The sequence below is a fragment of the Sparus aurata genome, chromosome 8 (assembly GCF_900880675.1).
Source record: "Sparus aurata chromosome 8, fSpaAur1.1, whole genome shotgun sequence".
NCBI classification, from domain to species: Eukaryota; Metazoa; Chordata; class Actinopteri; order Spariformes; family Sparidae; genus Sparus; species Sparus aurata.
Window position 1 is genome coordinate 24,950,906 of NC_044194.1, and position 21,353 is coordinate 24,972,258.

Here is a 21,353-nt window from a genome sequence, read left to right on the forward strand (position 1 = left end):
AAGTGAATGCGTATACGTATTAATTAAATGGGTAGGATATTCTTAACATTGATGTTAATCTGTGTAGACTCTTCAGGCGGGGTCCTCGGATCGTTGGAGTCGTCTAGCTGGTCGGGACTTGTAGTTTACCAGCGCAGGTGAACTCAATAAGTGATTTAATTGTATTCCCTGTGTATTTGAGTGTTATTTTACAAAATCCATTCTTTGTCAAATATTTTCCTAACTAACGTTTAATAAAGAAATACGTGCTGCGCTGACACGCGTTCGTGAACCTCATGTGGCAAAAACATTGGTTCCGCCCTGTGTTGGTCCGTCCTGTTTTGAGGTTACACCGAGATGTCCATGCTAGTCTGACAGTTGTAGATCGGTGACCGCTGGGATAGAAATGTGTCGTTCGTGATTTTCAAGCCTCGGTGCCTCCGTAAATTTAGCACCGCATTAGAATAAAGGGTTCGGGGACATTTTATCTAAAGACATGGCTCGAGTTGTGAAAGTGTTTCGGACGGTGCGGAATCACTGGAAGAAATCCACATTCGCCGTCTGCGTCCTGTCTTACGGAGGCTACTGGCTGTATGGTAAACACTGGTGAGTCTCTCAGCTTATGGTATTACCCACTGATGAGAGCACAGGTCTGTTCGTGTGCCTTACATTTTTTGGTCTTTTGTCTTATCAGTGATAGTGTTCTGCGGACAGAGGCTTGTCTAGTGGCCAGGGTGAGACATTACTTGTTCTTACAAACTAATTGTCAGCCAAAGACATGATACAAACCAATATCTTCAAGTGCCCATTATTGGTCCTCATCATCATCTTCATCTCTATTAGGAATTTGGGCGTCAACAGATAGCACCAGGGGAGCAGCTGAGGAAAGCAACAGTGATCTTGAACCCTGCAGCATGTGGAGGGTAAGGAAACAGAAACGTCCAAATTTAAAGTTTGGTCTGGACTTCGAAAAACAGGTTTTTCTCAGAACATTTTCAGCTCCCTGTCTCAATCTCCCCCCCAGGAAAGCCAACAACTTGTTTGAAAAGAATGCTGCTCCCATTTTACACCTGGCTGGTGTGGAGATAACAATAGTAAAGGTATGTCTTTTTTTTCCACCTTTTAGTCCAGTTTTTAGTGTCTCTAGTCAGTCCTATTTTGTGACACCATGATTGTTATATATTGCCTGCTCCTCTACAGACAGATTATGAAGGCCAGGCAAAGAAACTGATGGAGTTTATGGAAAAGACAGACATGCTGATCGTGGCCGGAGGGGATGGCACATTGCAGGAAGTCATCACAGGCTTGCTGCGAAGGCCAGATCAAGTAGGTGGCACACAGGCATCATGCTTTGGTTTAACGGTCACAGGTCTAAACGTTTTCTTTAGCAGTGTCACTGATGGATGATTTGTGGCTGCAGGAAACACTCAGCAGCACACCGATTGGATTCATTCCACTGGGCTCCCACAATTCCCTGAGTCCAAGTCTTCATCTCCTCAGTGACAACAAGGTCAAGTAAGTATCTCATCAGTATCATACCTAAAGATCCAGATGTGTAGAGGATGTGTCTCATTGATTAAATCTGTGCATTTTTCAGAGACATTACATCGGCAACACTGTCCATTCTGAAGGGAGAAACTGTTCCTCTGGATGTGCTACAAATAAAAGTGAGAAACTTTATGTTTATGTCCACTGTTTGTTTGTTTTTGTGGTACAATAAACAGAATAAGTATTTTTTAAGTAATTTTCTTTTTTCATTATCAAGAAAAAAAGATTTCATTTCATTTTTACCGTGTGTGTTACTAGGGCGAGCAAGAGCAGCCTGTCTTTGCTCTGACGGGACTTCGTTGGGGTGCATTCAGAGATGTGGCCGCAACAATTAGCAAGTAAGATTCCACAATTGGTCGCTCGGACTACAATCCTGGGTAAACTGTGACAAAATTCCACATACAAAAGGGTAATCAGCCATATTTCCTCATAGATATTGGTACCTTGGACCACTGAAGACAAAAGCAGCACATTGGTTTAGCACTCTTCGGGTGAGGTTTTATTTAAACATCTGATTATCTCATTGGTACAGTAGATGTCATGAGGTGAGATGTTGTATCTTACACTGTTGGAAAATCTTTCAGGAGTGGCCCCTTGTCAAGGAAGTCTCTGTGTCCTACTTGGCTCCAAGTCTTCGGCTCCCTGACCTGCCCCCTCAGAAGCCCACCAGACCCAGCCTGCTCTACCGCATCGCCCGCAGATGGAGAAACTACTGGAACCCTCCTGTTGAAGGTAATGTGTGTTACTGTGTCGTTACTTGGATCACAACATGGCAGTAAAACGTGACGTTTTGAGAGTAAGAATGTTGGTGTTTGCATGTTTGCTCAGAACCTCCAAAAGTGGAAGAGCCAGAGGTGTGGAGTGAGCAGAAGCTGTCGACACTGGAGCTTTTTATTCAGACGCACAACAAAAACCCAGTGGAAGTGGTCAGTGCGAAAAGAATTGTGCTTATAAAACCCTTTACCTGCTCTTATTGAGTGCTGACATGATCTCACATTTTGTAATTATTTCCTGTTTATTTGGACTTGCAGCGCATAAATGACTCCATGATGATCTGTGCAGAACCAGACGACTTCACAGTGGGCGAGTTCATCACTGTCGGGTTAGCAGATTTTTTCCGCTTTTATTAGTAACAATTGAGGCCCAAACACAGTATATGATAGTTCATGTTTACGTATATTCAATAAAAAATGCAAATGTTCTTCATTTTAGAAATAAAAAGGAGGAGGACCCCACTGTATTCACCAAAACGTCCACAAAGCTGGAGGCCAGTGCTTGTCGGCTGCAGCTGCCAGAGGTCAGAAACGCTTTTACGTGACCTGATTGCAGTTTGTTACATCAAAGCAAAACTATTTTAAGATAGTCAGCTCACATTTTAGAGCTCAGTACATCAGTTTTTGTCTTGACGAATCGTATGTCCTGACCCCGCAGGGTGCCACCGGCTTCTACAACATCGATAACGAGGAGTATGAGGCGATGCCTGTGGAGATAAGGCTGTTGCCACGGAAACTACGCTTCTTCATCAGTGCAGAGCGCAGGGAGGAGCTCCTCCTGCAGATGCAGTGAAGGGGGGGAAAGAAAGATTAACCAGAAAGAAGACAAGAACAGTGAGACACAAACTGAACTCAAGAGAAACACAAAAACAAAGATCAAGATGCCATGAAACTCTGAAAACAGATGTTTGGATTTGGAGTCACTGAAATGGAAATGGTCCTTTGTTACATTTAAACATTACTCTAAATCATAGGAGGATTTTATTACATGTCGCTGTATGTAAAAGGACCAAGGCTTTGTATTTCTTTAAGCCATTAACCCATGTACAGGTTGTCTTACCCATGGACTTTATGTTTACTAAATGGTTTACTTTTTCCATCACAATTGAACTTGGTCAATAAAATAATGTCTGTCAAAGTCCACAGAAGTTTGTTTGATCAGTCTGATACTTAGCATGGAAGAATTCAGTAGATGCCTGGTTTAGATAAGGGGCACAGGCACGAGTAGCTGATGAATCAACAATATTATGGATAGGTTTGGGGTATAAAGATGAAGGTAAAGAACACAGGTATGCTGCAGCATTTTGAATGGGTTGCAAATGATCCGAGTGTTTGGAATCGCCCTGATGAGGCTGGGTCTGATCTGACAGATGGCGTAGACAGAAAATCTGCGGAATTAAATAAGTGGCTGTGATGGAGGCCTCTTATCGTATTTAGTTGCCCAGGAAAACAAAACTATATTAACATATAGGGCTGCAGAATTAATTGTATTATAATCAAAATTGCAACATGGCCAAGTGCAATATCCTAAATCATAAGAAGCCAAAATGTTTGATGAAGGTCAAATGTGTCATCAAACAGCATTATGTCCTGTAGTGCTGCAGAGATGCCCTGGCCTACAAACCTTCTCTCCAGATGTAAATCCCAAATCATACTGCAAATTATATCTTTAAAAACATCACATTTTCATTACTCTGAAAGACTGGGATAACATAGACATGTACTGATTGGACACTGACAAAGAGATATGAAAATGTTAAAAGCATTTCATCTTACATGTCCAGCTCTAGAAGTCATGGGGACATCATGTTATACACTAGATTTCCAAAAGGAATAAACAGAGACAACTGCTCTTCTGTACAGTTTTATTTTTAATTCAATTTACATTATTTACATGCATGCAAAAAAAGCGTGCAAAGGATACAGAAATAAAGTGGAAACTTGTTTAAATGTATTAATATTATTATTATGTTTTACAATGTTTGTGTGTGAATGTGTGATCACTAGGACTTTTTCAGGCAGACATTAAACAGACACATTAAATATGACATAGTTTATACAGCTCTCCCAATGGCTGTGTCCTGCGCTGTCTGAAGTACGACTTCAGTGTGTCTCGGACTGACACCGCATCCTGTGATGCCCTGGCAGTTGACAGTCGCACTGGCTCCAGCAGGCCGTTGTCCCCGGCAACCAGCCTCCTCCATTTACCTGGCAGAATCTCCCCTGACGCTGCAGTCCTGTCAACAAATCCAGGCGGGATGTATATGGTTGTATGAGAGGCTGCAGCGTCAGTGTATGTGAGCAATTTGTGCAGGGCCACACTGGTCTTAACCACATCCACGGTCTGGTGGAGATCTATGGGCCGTCCCAGAATCCTCCACCGGGTAGCCAGGACCCCAAAAGCATCTTCAATCACTCTCCTGGTCTTGGAATGGAATGGCGATGACTGTAGACTGTCCGTGCATCATCAAGGTTGATACCTACAAGCAAAAAGATGTAACACATTAGACCACAGCCAAAACAGAGAGCACATGTATGATGTTAAGGGGATGTCAAATCTGTCGATGTCAGAATAGATTACCTGAATATGGCACATCAGATGTACATCCAGTGGGAATGCTTCATCCCCAAGGAACACAGGTAGTGTTGAGGTGTTGGTGTCATTCAGAGGGGCAGGTGGAGGAAGATCCAGGGTCCCCTGCAGAAGCTGTGATCCAAATTCACTCTCCTGGAAAATCCGTCACACCGTCAATTTCGCGCCCATGTGCACCGATGTCCACCGCGGTGAATCGATACTCTGCATCGCAGGCAGCCAAAAGCAAGCTCTCACTCCCTGGGCCTGATGGTGCCTGTGTTTGCATGTGTCTCACATCAATGGCCCCCACGCAGTTTGGAAAGTTCCACACTCACCAGAAATCACAGGCAATGCGGGTTCAATCTCTGGCAGTGGGTGAAAACACAAAGTCATTTTTTAGTCCATTCCAGACAGCCTGACACACCTCGGACACAATCGAAGACACCGTCTCCGTATCTAGCTGGTAGGCGAGCACAACACTTTCCTGGTCACTGCCTGACTCGAGTAACCTCAAAGTTTAAATATAGTTATTAAGCTAGTTTCTCTTGCAAACTCACCGTTAACCTGCGGCGAGTCCTGTTGTGTTGTGTGAACGGCTCGATGCGACGCAGCAGCTCATCAAACGGAGAGCGGACATGTGAAAGTAGCTGAAGTGCATTTCCTCGTCGGGAGCGAGCAGTGGCACGACAACGCGATTAAATTCCCCGCCGGGACGTCGCTTTGCGGGTAAGCGACGAGCAGGCCGCCTCCTTTGGTGCTGCATTTGTCGTTTTAAAAGCCATAAGCAGATAATCTCTTCCTCGGCAAGCCGGAGCTCCAGCGCAGTGTGGGCCGCCATGTTGGATGTTGACGTTTTTCCGGCAACACTGTTGACGTTCTTCTTCTTCCTCGCTGGAAGTTCCGACAGGCTGTGCGAAGCTGCCCTCTACCGTTACAGGGTAGTCACACCAGGTCATATTCTTCTGGCCGACATTCCAATATAACAAAGAAAACTTTAAATTACGTTTCCCACCTGTGGATAGGTATTGTCAACAGAAAGGACAATACCTATCATCTGAACAAGGTGGTTGCGGCTCCTTCACTATCTTGACACTAGCCGCCTCTTGTTGTTTAGTAACATTTGCTGTAACATTATCCTCCTGGCTCACCTCATTTGCATGGTTGGAAACAACTGTATGGGCGCGCTGAAATAAATAACATGTTCTTCATTTCATAATAATTTGGGTTTAAAGTTCTTGACAGCTCCCTCATTTCTATTACTTTCATTACTGGCGTTCCAGTCTTTGTACAGGTGTTGGCACAAGAAGGAAATTCACCTCAGTCGCTAGTATCTGGCTTAGGTGGGTGAGTATCCAGCTCAGGTCATGTGACTGTCACATGCAGTCCACTGGTGACATTTTTAGAAAAATAAAGTGTTAACTGTTGTTGTTTTTGGGTAAAAAATCCAATTCTGGTCCTGGGGATATGTTAAATAGGATTTTGTAAGAAGAAAATGAAATAGTTTAATGGATACAAAAACAGAGGATTCGATAACACCTAAACTGTATCAATGTTTTATTGTTTTACAATGGCAGTACAGTGAAATTAACAGTTTCTCATGCTATTGAGTTCATGTGTACAATTACTGACATCTCTTTACAGTGTTTCACATTAGTAGAGGTGGAGACTTATTTGTTATTCAGTGAACACTGCTGATTTACATTACAATCAAGAAGAAAACACTACTTGGATGTGTTGCTGCATGTGTGCAATATTTTTGCTGTCTTTGACATTCAGTAGAGTGACACGCTGTACAAACAACTTATTTAGCTAATGCTGGTACACATCTGTGAACGGCTCCACAAAGAAGGCATTTTATACAGTGGTGTGTGTTGTGTACATTCCCTTTTACTTTAAACATACAGCTAAAGTAAAGCAAACAGTGGAGACCGACAGAGGCAAGAGTTGCCTATAGGTCTGTTGACGAGTAAATAGACCAGTCAGAGTGAACAGGTTTCACTGGCGATGGTAAGGTCACTGGGAACAATGTACTTAATCTTTCAGCAAATACTGTTGACGCACATACAGAAATGAGTCAGTCACTTTGCTGCAGTAATTTTGAGAAATCACATTTCATTAAGGCCCCATTTAAACAACAAAGCTTAAGTGCCCTTCTCTTTCAAATACAATCCTTTGTGCACCTTTTGAAAATGTTTTAACCAACCCAAAAACATCTTTGGGGGCGGTCGAGTCAAAACAGTACAGGCTAAGACCATTAGTAGTCCTCAACCTGGAGATCAGCCAGCGACAGATCATTACTGAAATTGTGACAATGAAAAAGAATGAATATTTGTAGACCAATGAATGAAAAAGACATGTTTTTAAAAATTACTTGGTGTTTTAGCTTGCAAATGCATACGAGGCGAGTATCCGCCTCATGTGTTCCAACATGGAACAAATTATCGCTCTGATTGGCAACGTGATGGATGAAATAAACCAGTCTGCCAGGGTAATTCAAAAGACACATTTGGCTCGTCTCTAGAGCTGGATTCGCTCAATGGGGCTGTGATGAAAAGGCAGAGAGAAACCATCAGTTGAATCTGCCCGTGGAGGAGGAGTTAAAGCTTCTGCTCAGCCCTCACTGTGACAAACGCCACATCTCCAAAACCACAAAGAGATCTTTGTCAAGGACACAGACAAGCAGAGGGGGTCTCTCTGCAGCTGATCAACAAGTAGACTACAAACGGCTCCATCGAGGACTTAACAGTCTCAAAGAAGATGGATAGGCTTATGCTGATGAACCATCCTTGAGACTCAAATACAAATTCAAGCCTCTATACAGTGCAACACACACACACACACACAAAACCCCTCCACTCCATAACCGCTTGATGGCTCAGTCATAAACATAGCAATAAAAAAAAAAAAAATACAGTTAAGTATGATCACTGTGTGCATCAGGAGATAGTCCAGTGGTGGACATGGTGCAGCATTCATGATAAATTAGTGTTTAAGAGTCACAGTCATTGACAATTCAAGAACATCAGCTGAACACGACGTATGAAGGTAAAACAAAGCACAGAGGTTTCCGGAACAGCACACTCAAACACAGAGACACATTATCAGATCGACCTCGTGTTGAAGGTGCATCAAGGTGAGCAAAGTATTTAACAGCGTTTCCCCTCCTGTTCCGCGACTCACCTTCATAATAAACCACCCCAGTTATAAAAAAAAGAGGATATCTTACAAACATATCTTACCATTCAATTGTGAGAGCATAGTAAAAAAAAAAAAAAAAGCATTTACATGGAGAAGCCCGATTATTTCAATTAACGTAGAGACTCCTATTGCTTCCTTTTTAAAAGGCAAATAAAGTTTCCAAAGTAGCTTTATCCAGACGAGAATCGTGATCATCCACGTATGGTATTATTTCAAATGGTCGCACATTATGACGGCTCAAATCTCCTATTAAATATATTTGAAGAAATGTGCGCACATAACATGAATCTATTCTTTAGACAGAGTGTTAAGTGGACACCAAAGCTGCAGGAGTGTGACTGTTTCAGTGTCTTCGTCATTGTGATGGGTGCAGATGCAGACATCCTGCTGTGAAACCTGATCAAGACTTTGATACTTTTTATCCAGTGCTTCAGTCATGGCCCCATAAGCCAGAATCAAAGTCAAACAAGGACACACAAACAAAAATCATTACATGACAGAAGGTGTGAGTGGCTTTAAGAGCTCACCGCTGTGAAGCGCCGCTGTCTGCTAGGCGGGAGTTTTATCAGCCACCGCGGAAATACAAAATGTCCTCAGCCTCCACAGCGGTTGGGAACAGTCTCCGCAGGTCAGATGAGACACACACAGATATAAAAACAGACACCCAGGAGGGGACAGCAGGCAACAGATGGAAGTCCCGGGGTGGAGGCAGTGTCTTCAGTGTCTTGGTGTGCGTGTGGGCCTTGAAGGCACAAATATCCAGTGGCAATCCAAGTTTCCCAGACTGAGGGCGGGGGGGGAGGGCCTCAGGGGCAGCAGAGGTTGTCTATGACCAGCGTGATGTCAAAACCGTACACCTCCAGCAGGTCGATGAGGAAGGAGCGATCTCCCTGGGGATCCAGCCCCATGGCCCTCACGTGCTCAGCGGTGAGGGTGGGATCAATGCTCCCTGCTACCTCGGACAGGATCTGGAAGATGCGGTTATTCAGCTCCATGAAGAATCTAGGATAGGAATAAAAACAGCTCCTTCATGCTATGGTCCTCCGCGTTTTCTCACAATTAGAAACACCAACAGTACCACCTGTGATTATGACTCAAGCAGCAGCTACATGTACGCTTGCCAAGGACTCACAGAATGAAAAGATCCTCTTCGGTCGATGTGCAGTCTCCATCCACCTCCTGATTGTACAGCAACATTTGCCTGGAGAAGAAAAAAAAATACAATCAATCGATCATGACTTCTGAAAACTAGGATCTCTAGGCGCCTAATTTTCTCGGAATAAAATCAGATAATTTGACAGTAAACGTGACGCCATTTTGCCTGGTTTGCAGTGCGTAGTGTACCTCTGTTCCGTCAGTTTCCTGTACTTCTCCTTATCTGCCGCATTCAGTCGGAGAAGCGGCTGCAAGTGGCTTCTGTGCGTTTTCACATTCTGGTTATCAATGTAGACGTCGTACAGCTCCTTCTTCTCCTCAAATATCTTCTCCGTTGTGCCTTAAAAAAACGAAATATGGACGCGTGCTCACACATAAGGGATCGATTCCATAGATTACGAGTAGCATTTACAAGCATTTACATGAAGTAGCGCTCCACTCACAGGCCACGTATGACATCTCTGTTTCCAGGGCGGTGATGTCGGCTACGTTGATGTAGAAGAAAGGCCGTAATTCAGGCACAGAGACACCAATTCCAGGCAAAGAGACGTTGGCCAGGCAGCAACAGCAATACACTGAGGGAGCACAAGAGCACAGGGGATGAAACATATTCATGGAAAGAGAAATTAAACACCAGTTAGGTTGCAGCATTAGTGACGTCATCAGATGCTGGGCTTTGAGCGTGGAAGAACAATAAGAACGTAATCTGTGCTGCAGCCACAGATTTAAAAGCACTGTTTGAGCATGTATGTCTGGGCTCCTCACCCCTGTAGCAGACCACGCCTACAGGTGGAGGGGAGAAGATGAGGAGACGTTTCCTAAGCAGTGCAAACTTCCACAGCACCATTATCTGCTCCCCGAAGAACTGGATGAACTGGGACATGCAGCCAGCTGGGTGAGTGATCTGCAAGGGAGGAAAAAATATATATTAAAAAACAGATGTTTTTATTTTTATTTTGAGGTCGTTTTCTGACTGAGCAAACATGCTGTTGTGCTGCTTTCAGACCTTCATTTCTGGGTGCATACAGCGGTTGATGGTGGTGACGCTCCAGGTTGGGCAAGCGGTGACCAACCCGTTTCCCATAGGGGGAAGGACAGCTTTCTTGTCCTCGTAGAAGGCTTCCAGTGGAGAGTACTGGCCTGGACACTGCAGCTGGTGTCTACAAGGCAATAAGGAGGAGAGAAAGAGAGAGAGACAAATCAGGTCAGGTCAATTTTGGATTTGTATAATTAAGCAGATTCAACTAGCTTGAGTGTATGCACACAAATCACATGTGCATATTAAAAAGGTGCCATATTATTGTACACTTTTGTAGGTTAATACTTTTATTTGAGTTGTCGATTGGAAAAAATGCTTTTAAAAAGCAAGAACGACATTATTTTCTTAAACAGTTGATTTCTGCAGCACCTCTATTCACCCTTTGTCTGAATGCTCTGTTATAGTGCCTGTCTCTTTAAAAAAGGTGCGATATATAAGAAATTGGCCCTCTGTTAAATTCATGCTCCAAACATATAGGGGGAAGCATATAACCAGAGTAACCACTAACTGCTGCTAACTGCAGCCGCCCTTAGCTAGTTAGCTCAGTTAGCCATGCAGCTGGCTGTTAAGACTGGGAGCTCAGGAACCAGGGGGCCGTTACTGTTCCCACCGCTAGCACAGGGACTTTGGACTGGGACAGGTTGGGAGTAACGTTTCTGCATCAGCTCTGCCAGTGTCTTTGAAACCACAGCCACGGCCTTTCAAATTAATTGTGCAGCACCAGGACCTCCTTTTTATACAAAGAAAGACAGAAGATCTCACTTTCTACATTATGGGACCTTTAGTGATCTGCGCGTCATGTTTGCAGCTCATGCAGAGTCATCCGACAGATTTGAAGACCATTAATAAAGCACGGTGGCTCGCATCTGAAACTATTCACTCAAACTGATCGAATCTGTTACACACTGTAATGGGAAGTCTACGTGGAGGCATTGTGTATTCAGCATCAGACGCTATGTAGGTCATCCATAATGCAAGATCACAGATTGTGCTTGGTTAGTAAGCATCACTTGTTCTTAAATTGCACCGTGGGATCACTTGAGGCCACTCACATTATATAAACACCACTTTTTCTGGATTCAGCCACATCAACTCATGCTTTACATATTTCTAACACCGCCTGAGGCATCTGCACACAACTGTAAAAAAAAAGCCACAGTAGCCACACATTAACTCTCCATACAGACAAACTCAGATCCACTTGTACTTGCTGGTAACCTGAGCCAACTGTGGCTGTGCCATATATATATATTTATGCATAGTCAATGAGGAGATAAGCTTTATTTTTTTCTTTCGTGACAGGACTGAAGCAGAAGAGCAGAGTTACTGAAGAGAGGAGAGGCTGTCAAGGCTCCTTCCACTTCCTCGCTTAGACTTCACACGAAAAACTGCATGTAAATGTGCCTCAGTGACGATAGCTGTAACTGGGACTCGAGGCTCATGTTTAATAGATGAGGAGAAATTTGAACAAGGACGCGAGGACGGGAGGTGCGCACATACGAAGACAACTGCGAACATGCTCGTGTGAGAGAAAAGGTAAACAGAATACAGAGGGGGTGGTGCACGGGCAGCACAATAGGATACACAATCTCACACACACACAGAGGAAAGTATGTCTCACCTGACTTGGTTCTCCAGGAAGTGCATGTAGCGGTAGAGCAGAGTGTAGGAGGGAGACAGAATTCCCACAGACTTCATCCTCGCCCCTCGCTCCAGCTCGCTCTCCACAGGCATGTTCGCGAAACAGGCCAGCCCAAAGTAGGAGCCTTTACGAAAATATCTAGCCAAGGGGCAAAACAAAGAGGGGAGGTGAACACACAGTGACAGATTCCTGGCAGGGATTGAAAAGACAAATGTTTCCTCCATACACACATGAAGTCGCTGGTGATCCGGTGGGAACCGCTGGCCATGGACTTGAACTCAACTCCGTCCAGATTGATGTCGTGAGGCAGGCACCACTCCACCATATTCCCTGCCATTCACACAGAGAACATACCATGAAGTTACTTCCCACGCCGACTACATTCATCCTGACCGCTTCCCCTAATTCTGCGTGTCAGTCATGCTGTCGCAGGAGGTCAGACAGAGAGAGAAAGCACTGACTCAGCAACTGTAACTTTCTGTACACTGGCTCCTTCTGTATATTAAAGGGCTATTATGTAGTTTTGGAGAAGAAATGTACAAATATATAATATTAATGAGGCAATAATACAAACTCTGAATTTCTTTTTCTTCCATATCTGAATAAACAAGCTGTCCTCAGAGGAAAATAAGGTCACCAGAACACTGTCTGTTTATATGTGGCGGACCCTGCCACCTTTCTAGCTTCAAAGTTAAACAGTATGAGATCCTGATGTCTTTTAAGGCTGGTTTGTTTATTCAGTTTGTTTAGGCATATAATAAAAGAAAATATGAAAAAAAAAATATGAAAAAAATATCAGTCAATGATAATTCCTTCTCTTCTGATTCAAATGTATTCCCCAAAACTACATAATGCACCTTTACGTACCAACATCCTGGCCTTGTTTCTCTGAACTACTGACTATATATTTCTTGTATATTTGTAACTACAGTGATGCAAATGATTATCAAATTCTGAAGTAAATCTAACAGGATTTTTCCCCTTTTTCCAGCTTGGGCTGCAGTCACTCATCTCCTGCACACAGTATGTTTGAAGGCTTGGAAATCAGACCAGGAAGTCCGTTTCTATTGGAAGGGGTGCCCCACTGGTTCACTGGTTCGATTGTGAATCTTTACATCTGGGCCTTCAAAGTTAAAATGTTTGACAACACCACCTCTATAATATCTTTGGTTAAGAGCAACATTACCCCTTTCACTCCCATGACTCAGTATGATGCACTGAAGCACATCAGACAGAGAGGCGCTTCAGGATAACAATCCTTCAGATTGCCTGGTCAACAACAATTTGATCCATGACAGATAACAAATCGGATGCCTCGTCTGCAATTCGCTCGCTTACCTGATCTGGTATCGAAGGTAACCACAAACACAGCCACGATCTGGTCTTTTTCCTCCCACTGATCCCTCACCGAGAGGCCGGGGAAGGGAACATGACGATCCGTACCGAGGGTGTGCGGGCGATCCCACCCGTGCCCGCAGAGCACCGTTCGCGGGCGGCCCGGGCTTCCGTCCCCGCTGGCGATAACAGCTGTTAGACTCTTCGTCGGACTGCAGGTTATGGCGGTGGTGGTGGTGCCGCTGCTCCACCCAGTAACGGCCGCGGTGCCTGTCGGTGTGCGACGCCCGGCTGGCTGCGAACTTTTCTCCGGCGGTGCGTCGTCCTCCCGCGGCGGCGCGGGCGGCGGAGGGGCCGCCTGGTTCGGATCTGGCGGTGGGATCTCCTCCCAGTCCAGCAGCGGGGCTCGGTCCGACTGCTTCACCATGGTGCTGCGGCTGCCTCCGGGGACTCGGGAAGGGAGACGAATATCACTAAGGTCCGCTGTCCAGTTGAATCGCGCACACTAAACACGGTGCTGGTGCTGGAGCCGGATCATGGTTTCCTGCTGCCTGCTGGGTTGTTTTCTATGTATTTGTAAGCGTGTCACATCCACCGACGGGCTGCTTTTCCTCCTCCTGTCTCACTGTTTTGATGACGTCGCTGACTTCCGCCCACGTGTCTATATTACTATTTAATACAATGACCTAATTTCGGTTATAGACTGTTAATTTGGCCCATGATCATTCATTTTATTATAACATTCACATAAAGATTCCGCTTTAATGTGCGTGTTGGACTTGAGTCTGTTACAGATTGTTTTAATGGTATATTTATGTTGTTAACTTGTCCATATACTTATGGACACACACACATTTAATAGTTAGATTTTCATAGTTTTAATGTGACCGCTGTAAAAAAAAAAATATATATATATATAATAAAAAGTTGTTTACGTAATTAACATCCATTTTAAAGTCAGGTGTGCTGTCTACGAGCCAGTCAGCCAATCAGAGGGCTAGATGTGTTGACCCCCGAGGGCATAGTTCATTTAAACAGGAAGTCATTTACATACAAGGCGCGAAATTTAAGCGTGGTGGATGGGGGAAGGCGACTCGTTCGTGAGTATGCATCATGTATCATCATACAACATACATAAAGTACACACTGGTGTGTGTGTGTGAGACTCATAATGTGAAGCTTCTGTTGAGCTTTCAAAGATGTCTGAAAAACCACAGCTTGACAGATGTGCTGCTTTTCAACTGTCTTGCGTGATTTGGTGAGCAGAATGTCCTCAAAACATAAATCGAGTAGTAATATTGATTTATTGATCAGATTATGGGTGTGGAGGTCAAAAGTGAGCTGACAGTAGGATATACTGGATATGTTTAAAGGCCTACTGCTTTAGAGGTTAAGAGAGTATTATTTTTTTTTCGTTTTTTTTCTCCTCCAAAGAGCCTTGATGCAAGCATAATGGTCTAAAGCGTGCTGAATTAAAAAAACAAACAAAAAAAAAACAGTATTTTTGCTCTGCAGCGGTAATCAAATACATGATTGAGCAAATTAAACCAAACCTTTGCCAAAACTCAGGCCCCAAGCATGGCGACATTGTATGACGGGATCAGCCAGCAGCTGGACTTCACTAGCTGTGGAGAGGAGGGGAGCAGCAGCAGCAGTGACAACAGTTCAGATGACTACACCTCCAGGATCCGCAGTCCCAGGATCCGAAGTCCCAGAATTTGCAGTCCCAGGATCCAGAGTCCCAGGATTCGCAGTCCCAGCTCTGCGTGCAGGACGCCCCGGGTGCAGCGCCACCGCAGCAGAAGCAGCACCTTATCTTCCCCTGTAGAGTGCACCAGCCCCATACCTTACGCTTCCTGGAAGAAACTGAGGCTCTGTGACTCTCCCAGCACTCCCAAGGTGGGGAATAATTCAGACTGATTGTACTTAAGTGGTGCCTCCCCCTGTGCTCTTTGAGTGACTGTCAGTATGTCAAAGCAGTTTAACTTCATGAACTGTATTTCTATCTATTTTTCCCCTGCAGAGCTTACTGTCAAAGTCGTCCCAGCCTTGCTCCAGCACTAAGATAAGTCGCAATCAGAGGACCCTGCGTTTCAACTACGTCCACGCACCTTGCGTCAATGTGAATCCTTTCACCCCTGACACAGTGCGCAGGAACAGCGAGCAGCAGTGGAGGAACAGTGGTAGGAGTGATGATGATGAAGATTATGGACGCAGGTAACTACTGCTGAATGCTGTGTCATCGTCTGTAAGGGCGTGAGTGTGAGCTGCAGGCTGGGGGTATTAAATGTGAGCCCTAGTGCATTTTCAGCCTTTCTTACGCAGATTTGTTTGATGGTAATGTCTGGAAAATTGCCCAAACGTGTAATTTAGAAACATCTCCAGTCACATCAAAATGAGTCCATTCATTGTGTGGCTGTCTCATAAGAATTTAATGTTCGTCACTACAGGGTATGGCCTTGAAATAATACTGTGATATATATTTTTTTTTTTACCGCATATCGTGATATTTTTGGCCAAACAGCTCTATTAATATTGCAGCGATGACTATTCATACTTATTAACACAATGACATCTTTGATAATCATCAATGACGTGGAATGCCATGACCAAGTGGGCGAAGGCTAGTATTACAACATGTAGAACAATGAGGTAAGTTGAGGCATCAGATGGCATCACTGTACTGTAACGCAGCCTTAAAACCAGGAAAAGCTAACACTTTGGCCATATCAATATACAAAGACATCCAAAATCTGGCTTTAGTGTCACTACTCATAAGCCTGACTTTAATCCCTTCATGATGCGGTGTTGTTCTGAAATTATAAAAAGGTCTAAAGGCCCTCTTTTACCTTTCAGGTTGAAACACAGCTTAACGTCATCTGAGGAGGACGATGATGCCTTCCTCCCACCAAAGGTACAACTATTTTTATCAGTGCTTTCTGCTGGATGTGTTCCTCCCTCTCAGATGCCTCTGATATGATTTCATCATCACGCTTTGTCATCCTCCGCTGCCTCCTCACTTCTTGTTTTGTCCAAAAATTACATGCTGCCAGTCCTGCTTCCGGGATTTCTCTAAGGAATCTCCAGCTCTGTCAGACTCCCCCACCTCTTTTTGTCATGGAAGTGCGTCCATATTTGGTGATGCGTGAAAGAAGTTCCCCGGTTCTTCGGGCTAATCAAACTCGAGACTGATGACGCGCGTTCCTCCTTTTCTAGCAATGTCTTTTGGTTTAACCACAAGGCCCCCCGTCTGTTTGTCTGGCAGAGGCGAGCCGTCCAAGCCTTCATGCTGTCGCGCTATGAGAGCGAGTTCCTGGAGCTGGAGTGCATTGGAGTGGGCGAGTTTGGGGCAGTTTACAAGTGTGTGAAGAGGCTGGATGGTTGCTTGTACGCCATAAAACGCTCTCGCAGACCCCTGGCAGGCTCTGCCAATGAGTGAGTCAGCATTATGCCGTGTCTCTGCTAGAATCAGATCAGTCCACTTGTTTTACTGTTCCTGAACTGATCAAATTTATCCTTGACTTGTTTTTCTTTTTATGTCCTCTCAGGCAGTTGGCTCTAAAGGAAGTGTATGCGCATGCTGTTCTTGGGCACCACCCACATGTTGTTCGTTATTATTCAGCATGGGCAGAAGACGATCACATGATTATTCAGAATGAATACTGTGATGGTTGGTTTCCGCTTACTGTCAAAAACAGTTTAAGATGACATTTGACAAGACAATTTTTGGTTGAATCATGTGGTCTTGTTAATGTGTGTTTGTGGCAGGTGGGAGCCTCAACAATGCCATCGTGACGAAGGAGATGCAGGGTGAGCTGTTTTCGGAGGCCGAGTTGAAAGATCTGCTCTTAGAGGTGTCGATGGGGTTGAAGTACATCCACAGCTTGGGCCTCGTACACCTGGACATCAAGCCAAGTATGCCTCATTGAGCAGTTTGTATTTCATACATTGTCTGGTCTTAAACCTAAAGTCTCTTGTGCCTTTTATTTAAAATCTGCCATGTTTCAACCCTTTTGTAGGTAATATATTCATCTGCCAGCATCCCAGGGCTGCAGGTGAAGGGGAGAGTGAGGAGGAAGATGACAGAAGCACTTCAGCAGGAGTCATTTACAAAATTGGTATTGCTGTACATCGCATGTTTGATGCATTTCTACCTGAAATGTTTGATTGCCGCAAAATCTGATTGTTGTTTCCTGCAGGGGATCTGGGTCATGTGACGTCAACAAACAGCCCTCAAGTTGAGGAAGGGGACAGCCGCTTTCTGGCCAGTGAGGTCCTGCATGAGGTAAAAATGTTAAAAGCAAAGTAGTCATGGCCTCTCGTTTGGTTGGACTGAAGATTAAATGTCCAATATTTAGAATTTAGTGGCATCTAGTGGTGAGGTTGCAGACTAAAGATCCCACATATCAGCCTCTTCTATGGTGGCCTCAAAAAACGCTCAAGGTCCTCTGTAGTCCCAGTTTCACTTGGTTTGTCCATTCTGGGCCACTGTAGAAAAATTGCTGTGCAACCTGGGGGACTCTGTGGAGGAGGACCTACTCCCTATGTAGATAAAATCTCATTCTGAGGTAACAAAACACAGAAAGAAAACATAGTTATGAATATCACTTTTTTGAATCCCTAGTAAATTTTGCTCAAGACAAAAAATAAAAACAATAACGATGTTAAATTCACATGTTCAGTTGTATTTGCGTTGTTTCTCGTGCTCAGTTGTATTTGCGTTGTTTCTCGTGCTCATTTCAGCAATGTGTCTGCTCTCCAGGATTACAGCAACCTCCCCAAGGCAGACATCTTTGCTCTGGGCCTCACCGTGCTGCTGGCAGCCGGCGCTCCTCCCATGCCGCAAAATGGTGATGAGTGGCACAGCCTCAGAGAGGGGAAGCTCCCCAAACTGCCCCAGGAGCTATCGGCTCCCTTCAGTAGCCTACTGCAGGTAATCCTTTTTTTTTGGGGGGGGGGCGCTGATGTTTTTGTCATGTTTTAATGTTTTAATCTAAAAATAAGCTAAAGGGATTTGATTTTCAAGATGTCATCTCCATGGATAGCATTTTTATGTTTGAATTTGAATTCACTCCTATCACTGGCCTAGCTCCTTGAAAATACCTTTTGTTTGTTTTTATTCTTTATGTCAGTCGTTGTTGGATCCAGACCTGACCAAGCGTCTATCTGCCAGGGAGCTGTGCAAGCACACAGTCCTAAGGGAGGAGAGGACTGGGAGGCTGGCTGCTCAGCTACGAAGAGAGCTCAATGTAGAGAAGTTCAGGACTGCCATGCTTGAAAAGTAAGAGGGGGAAAAATGGGTGTATAGTACATTAGTCCTGCTTAATACTCGCATGCTGATGCCAGTTAAAAGCATTCACTCATTTCCATTTTCTCCTCAGGGAGCTCCAGGAGGCTCGTCAGGCTGCTTTGTCCCCCAAGCAGAGCCTCCCTCCTGGACTGAAACCCCCTGCTAAGATGGGGTCTCTACCGAAATCAGGGAGGAGGCTTGTCGGTAGGAAGACTGCGCGATCCATGAGCTTTGGTTGCCCAGGATATGGCGTGTGATGGGGCGTTGTGAGGCCCAAAGGCTCGGCTGCTATGTGACTCCTTCTGCAACGAGGTGGTGGCACAAATGTAGCAAGTCTTCATGTGAAGACTACGTGACCAAATCCCTGATACAGCAAAGGTTTTGCTGATACTGATTGAAATAACTGGAGGGACAAAACATGGAGCCGTCTGAGTGGACACAGTGTGACCGAGCGACTGGAGAAGCTGTGTTTGGTTTTAAAGGACTAATCTGCTATTTTAACTGCTTGTTACGGACCATTGTACTTAACCACAGGATGACTTGTGTGGTGTTGTTTTTTAACTGTAAATAAACTTTTAAAGCATTTTATCAGGCAGGTTTTGTCTGTTTTGATTTTAGCTGTGCTACTCAAGGGTTAATGGTTTACCAATCAATCCAAAAGAAGTCCACTGTTCAAAGTCACAGCAGGGACTTTCCAGTGGTGTGTTTTGCTCATGTTATCTTTAAACTCCAGCTAACTGTGACTGTGGACTCAGGAAGTATGAGCCAGTGTGCTGTAAATTCAGTTTTGTTTTGCAGGTCATGTATTCCACTGTTTGGGACAATACATTAATTTACATCAGGTCACATCTACCCAAAGTGGCGTAGTCTACACAAATTTTTCACACATTTCCAATAAGTTAATTAAAAGATACCTTGGACACATTTCAGGCTCTGTCATATGCCTTTCCTATGCCACTAGCGGCAGACGGCTTTCATTTTTCTGTTCCAACTAAACACTTATTTGCGTGTTTTTCTCTCATGGGGTTTCAGTTTTGTTTTATGTGTTACCCACGGCGGATTCCGACGGTATGTGAACGCGTCATGAGGCGTAATGTCCTCCCGCTACACAAGATGAGGACGTGCAGTTGTTGTTGTGTTGCTCACTCACACACAGACACACACAGACACAGAGAGGCTCAGATTAGCCAATTAGCTTCGTTCCCCGCGGCTGGTCGGTGATCTACATGGAGCATCACTGACTGTTACTTATATGAAGTGAACGCTAAAAGCTGACGGGACACCGGCACAGGACACGACTGTGAGTAAGACGAGAAACTCCCTCGACACTAATTTAACTTTGGACAGAAAGTTTTGGTTTTGATAACTTAAGTTAACTTTGACGCCCGAAAGATAAGTTGGCTAATGTGTCGATAACCAAAAGTTAGCATTAGCTTGTCGCTCTAGCACCCAAGTGTCCAATCAATACTATTCCGTGAATGGAGTGTAGTTGTTGTGGTTTCCCATGGGTTAAAGCTGTTAATGTTACATAAATGAAACTATTTAAATGTCCCTCTGTTTAAACTGCGGTCGTCTCCCTCCATGGTGCAACCGTTTGACCTGGTTCGTCTTTGTTTCACTAACATTATCCTCATCACTCTTCCTCAGGCAGGGATGGATGACCTGGGGAATCTTAAAAGTGGCCAAAACGCCGCCCTGGTCATCCTCGCCTTCCTTCAGGCGGACTGTGGGGATTCAGAGTACAGCGAGGAGCTTTATTTCTTGGCCCAGGAAATAAACGTCAACCGGGACATCAATTGCAATGGCCTCGGGGAAGACCCTTCGGAGGATGGATACCTTGAATCTGATGGTGGTCACTTGTGTGGTTGCATCACAGATGCTGTACGTGATATCCAGCCTTCAGTCGGGCTGCCTGGTGAGTGATGGCTGTGAATGATGTTTATGTGTGTCGGATGATTCTGAAAGCAAAATGCAAAATCCTCTGAGCCTCAGGGTAACAGGCTCACTCACATCTGAAGTTGTTTAACCGTGTAATGGAGAAGCTCTTACTTAATAACAGTCCAGAAGTCAAAGCGCTGACATTCACATCTGATGAGTTGTTCACAGCTGTTTTTAAAAAACAACCTGTGCCTCAAACAGAAAGCAGGAAGTGAGAGCCGTCAACCATTTCATGTGACCCCTGGCTCACTTGATGCAAGCTTACATTCACATTCATACATCTTTCACTTGATTACAGTATGTGTCTGAAACCCTAAATCATAAAATCATAAAATGTGTGATATCGAAGTCCAGAATATATATATATATTTTTTTTTTTAACTTTATGATAGATTTACAAATACATTTAATGAGGGCTCATTGCTGCATGTTCATTTTTGGAAAATAATGATAATAATATTTTCACTGTCCTTCCCGTTGGACCCAGAAACAAACATGATGTGGACTCTTGAAGTGTACTGATGTTTTCCTGTAGGGAACCATGCAGATGCAGAAGTCTTTGTGCAGATCGCAGAGGGCCTGAGAGAAATTGCTGCCCAACTTGAACACAATGTTGTAGCTCAGGCGACCCAGAACCTGAGCAGGAACATAAACGCATCCCACTCCCCCCAAGTGAGTCATCTCTGAGCACAGGGACTTTTGAATTGTTGATGTTTTGTTGGTCATTGTCTGTCACAGACAGGACAAACTATTTAGTTTATAATTGCCTTCATATTATTATGATTCCTTCCTATTTTTAACTAGGGCTCGAATTAATCAAGTGTCATTATCTTTGTAGATTTTCTTTTTAAAAGTTGGTCAAAAATAATGACATGATAAAA

The 21,353-nt window shown here is 44.3% G+C and overlaps 3 protein-coding genes and 1 long non-coding RNA gene across 5 annotated transcripts; 2 read left to right on the forward strand and 2 right to left on the reverse strand.

Moving 5' to 3' along the window:
- The first annotated feature begins 296 nt into the window (after nt 1–296).
- Nucleotides 297–3,448, forward strand: agk (acylglycerol kinase). Its single transcript, XM_030427029.1, has 14 exons — nt 297–585; nt 674–713; nt 823–902; nt 1,004–1,079; nt 1,180–1,305; nt 1,400–1,494; nt 1,577–1,646; nt 1,786–1,865; nt 1,961–2,018; nt 2,112–2,259; nt 2,356–2,453; nt 2,559–2,629; nt 2,740–2,824; nt 2,959–3,448. The coding sequence occupies exons 1-14, from the start codon at nt 476–478 to the stop codon at nt 3,091–3,093; spliced, it is 1,272 nt and encodes a 423-aa protein (XP_030282889.1). The 5' UTR covers nt 297–475; the 3' UTR covers nt 3,094–3,448.
- Nucleotides 3,449–4,148: 700 nt separating this feature from the next.
- LOC115587280 (uncharacterized) lies at nt 4,149–5,738 on the reverse strand. Its single transcript, XR_003985019.1, has 3 exons — nt 5,433–5,738; nt 4,882–5,240; nt 4,149–4,780 (listed from the first exon to the last, which is right to left on the reverse strand). It is a non-coding gene; the product is annotated as an uncharacterized LOC115587280 (long non-coding RNA).
- Nucleotides 5,739–6,412: 674 nt separating this feature from the next.
- Nucleotides 6,413–13,894, reverse strand: dennd11 (DENN domain containing 11). Its single transcript, XM_030425761.1, has 9 exons — nt 13,248–13,894; nt 12,140–12,239; nt 11,889–12,047; nt 10,235–10,388; nt 9,994–10,132; nt 9,672–9,803; nt 9,418–9,568; nt 9,206–9,274; nt 6,413–9,075 (listed from the first exon to the last, which is right to left on the reverse strand). The coding sequence occupies exons 1-9, from the start codon at nt 13,669–13,671 to the stop codon at nt 8,880–8,882; spliced, it is 1,524 nt and encodes a 507-aa protein (XP_030281621.1). The 5' UTR covers nt 13,672–13,894; the 3' UTR covers nt 6,413–8,879.
- A 305-nt stretch (nt 13,895–14,199) lies between these two features.
- wee2 (WEE2 oocyte meiosis inhibiting kinase) lies at nt 14,200–19,127 on the forward strand. 2 transcript variants are annotated; one of them, XM_030425760.1, is made up of 12 exons: nt 14,200–14,344; nt 14,814–15,143; nt 15,268–15,461; nt 16,101–16,158; nt 16,510–16,679; nt 16,793–16,914; nt 17,013–17,159; nt 17,264–17,362; nt 17,444–17,529; nt 18,007–18,177; nt 18,377–18,525; nt 18,626–19,127. In XM_030425760.1, the coding sequence occupies exons 1-12, from the start codon at nt 14,324–14,326 to the stop codon at nt 18,789–18,791; spliced, it is 1,713 nt and encodes a 570-aa protein (XP_030281620.1). In that variant the 5' UTR covers nt 14,200–14,323; the 3' UTR covers nt 18,792–19,127. The 2 variants fall into 2 exon arrangements, with proteins under 2 accessions (XP_030281620.1, XP_030281619.1); XM_030425759.1 differs by lacking the exon at nt 14,200–14,344 and adding an exon at nt 14,359–14,502.
- The last annotated feature ends 2,226 nt before the right edge of the window (nt 19,128–21,353 follow it).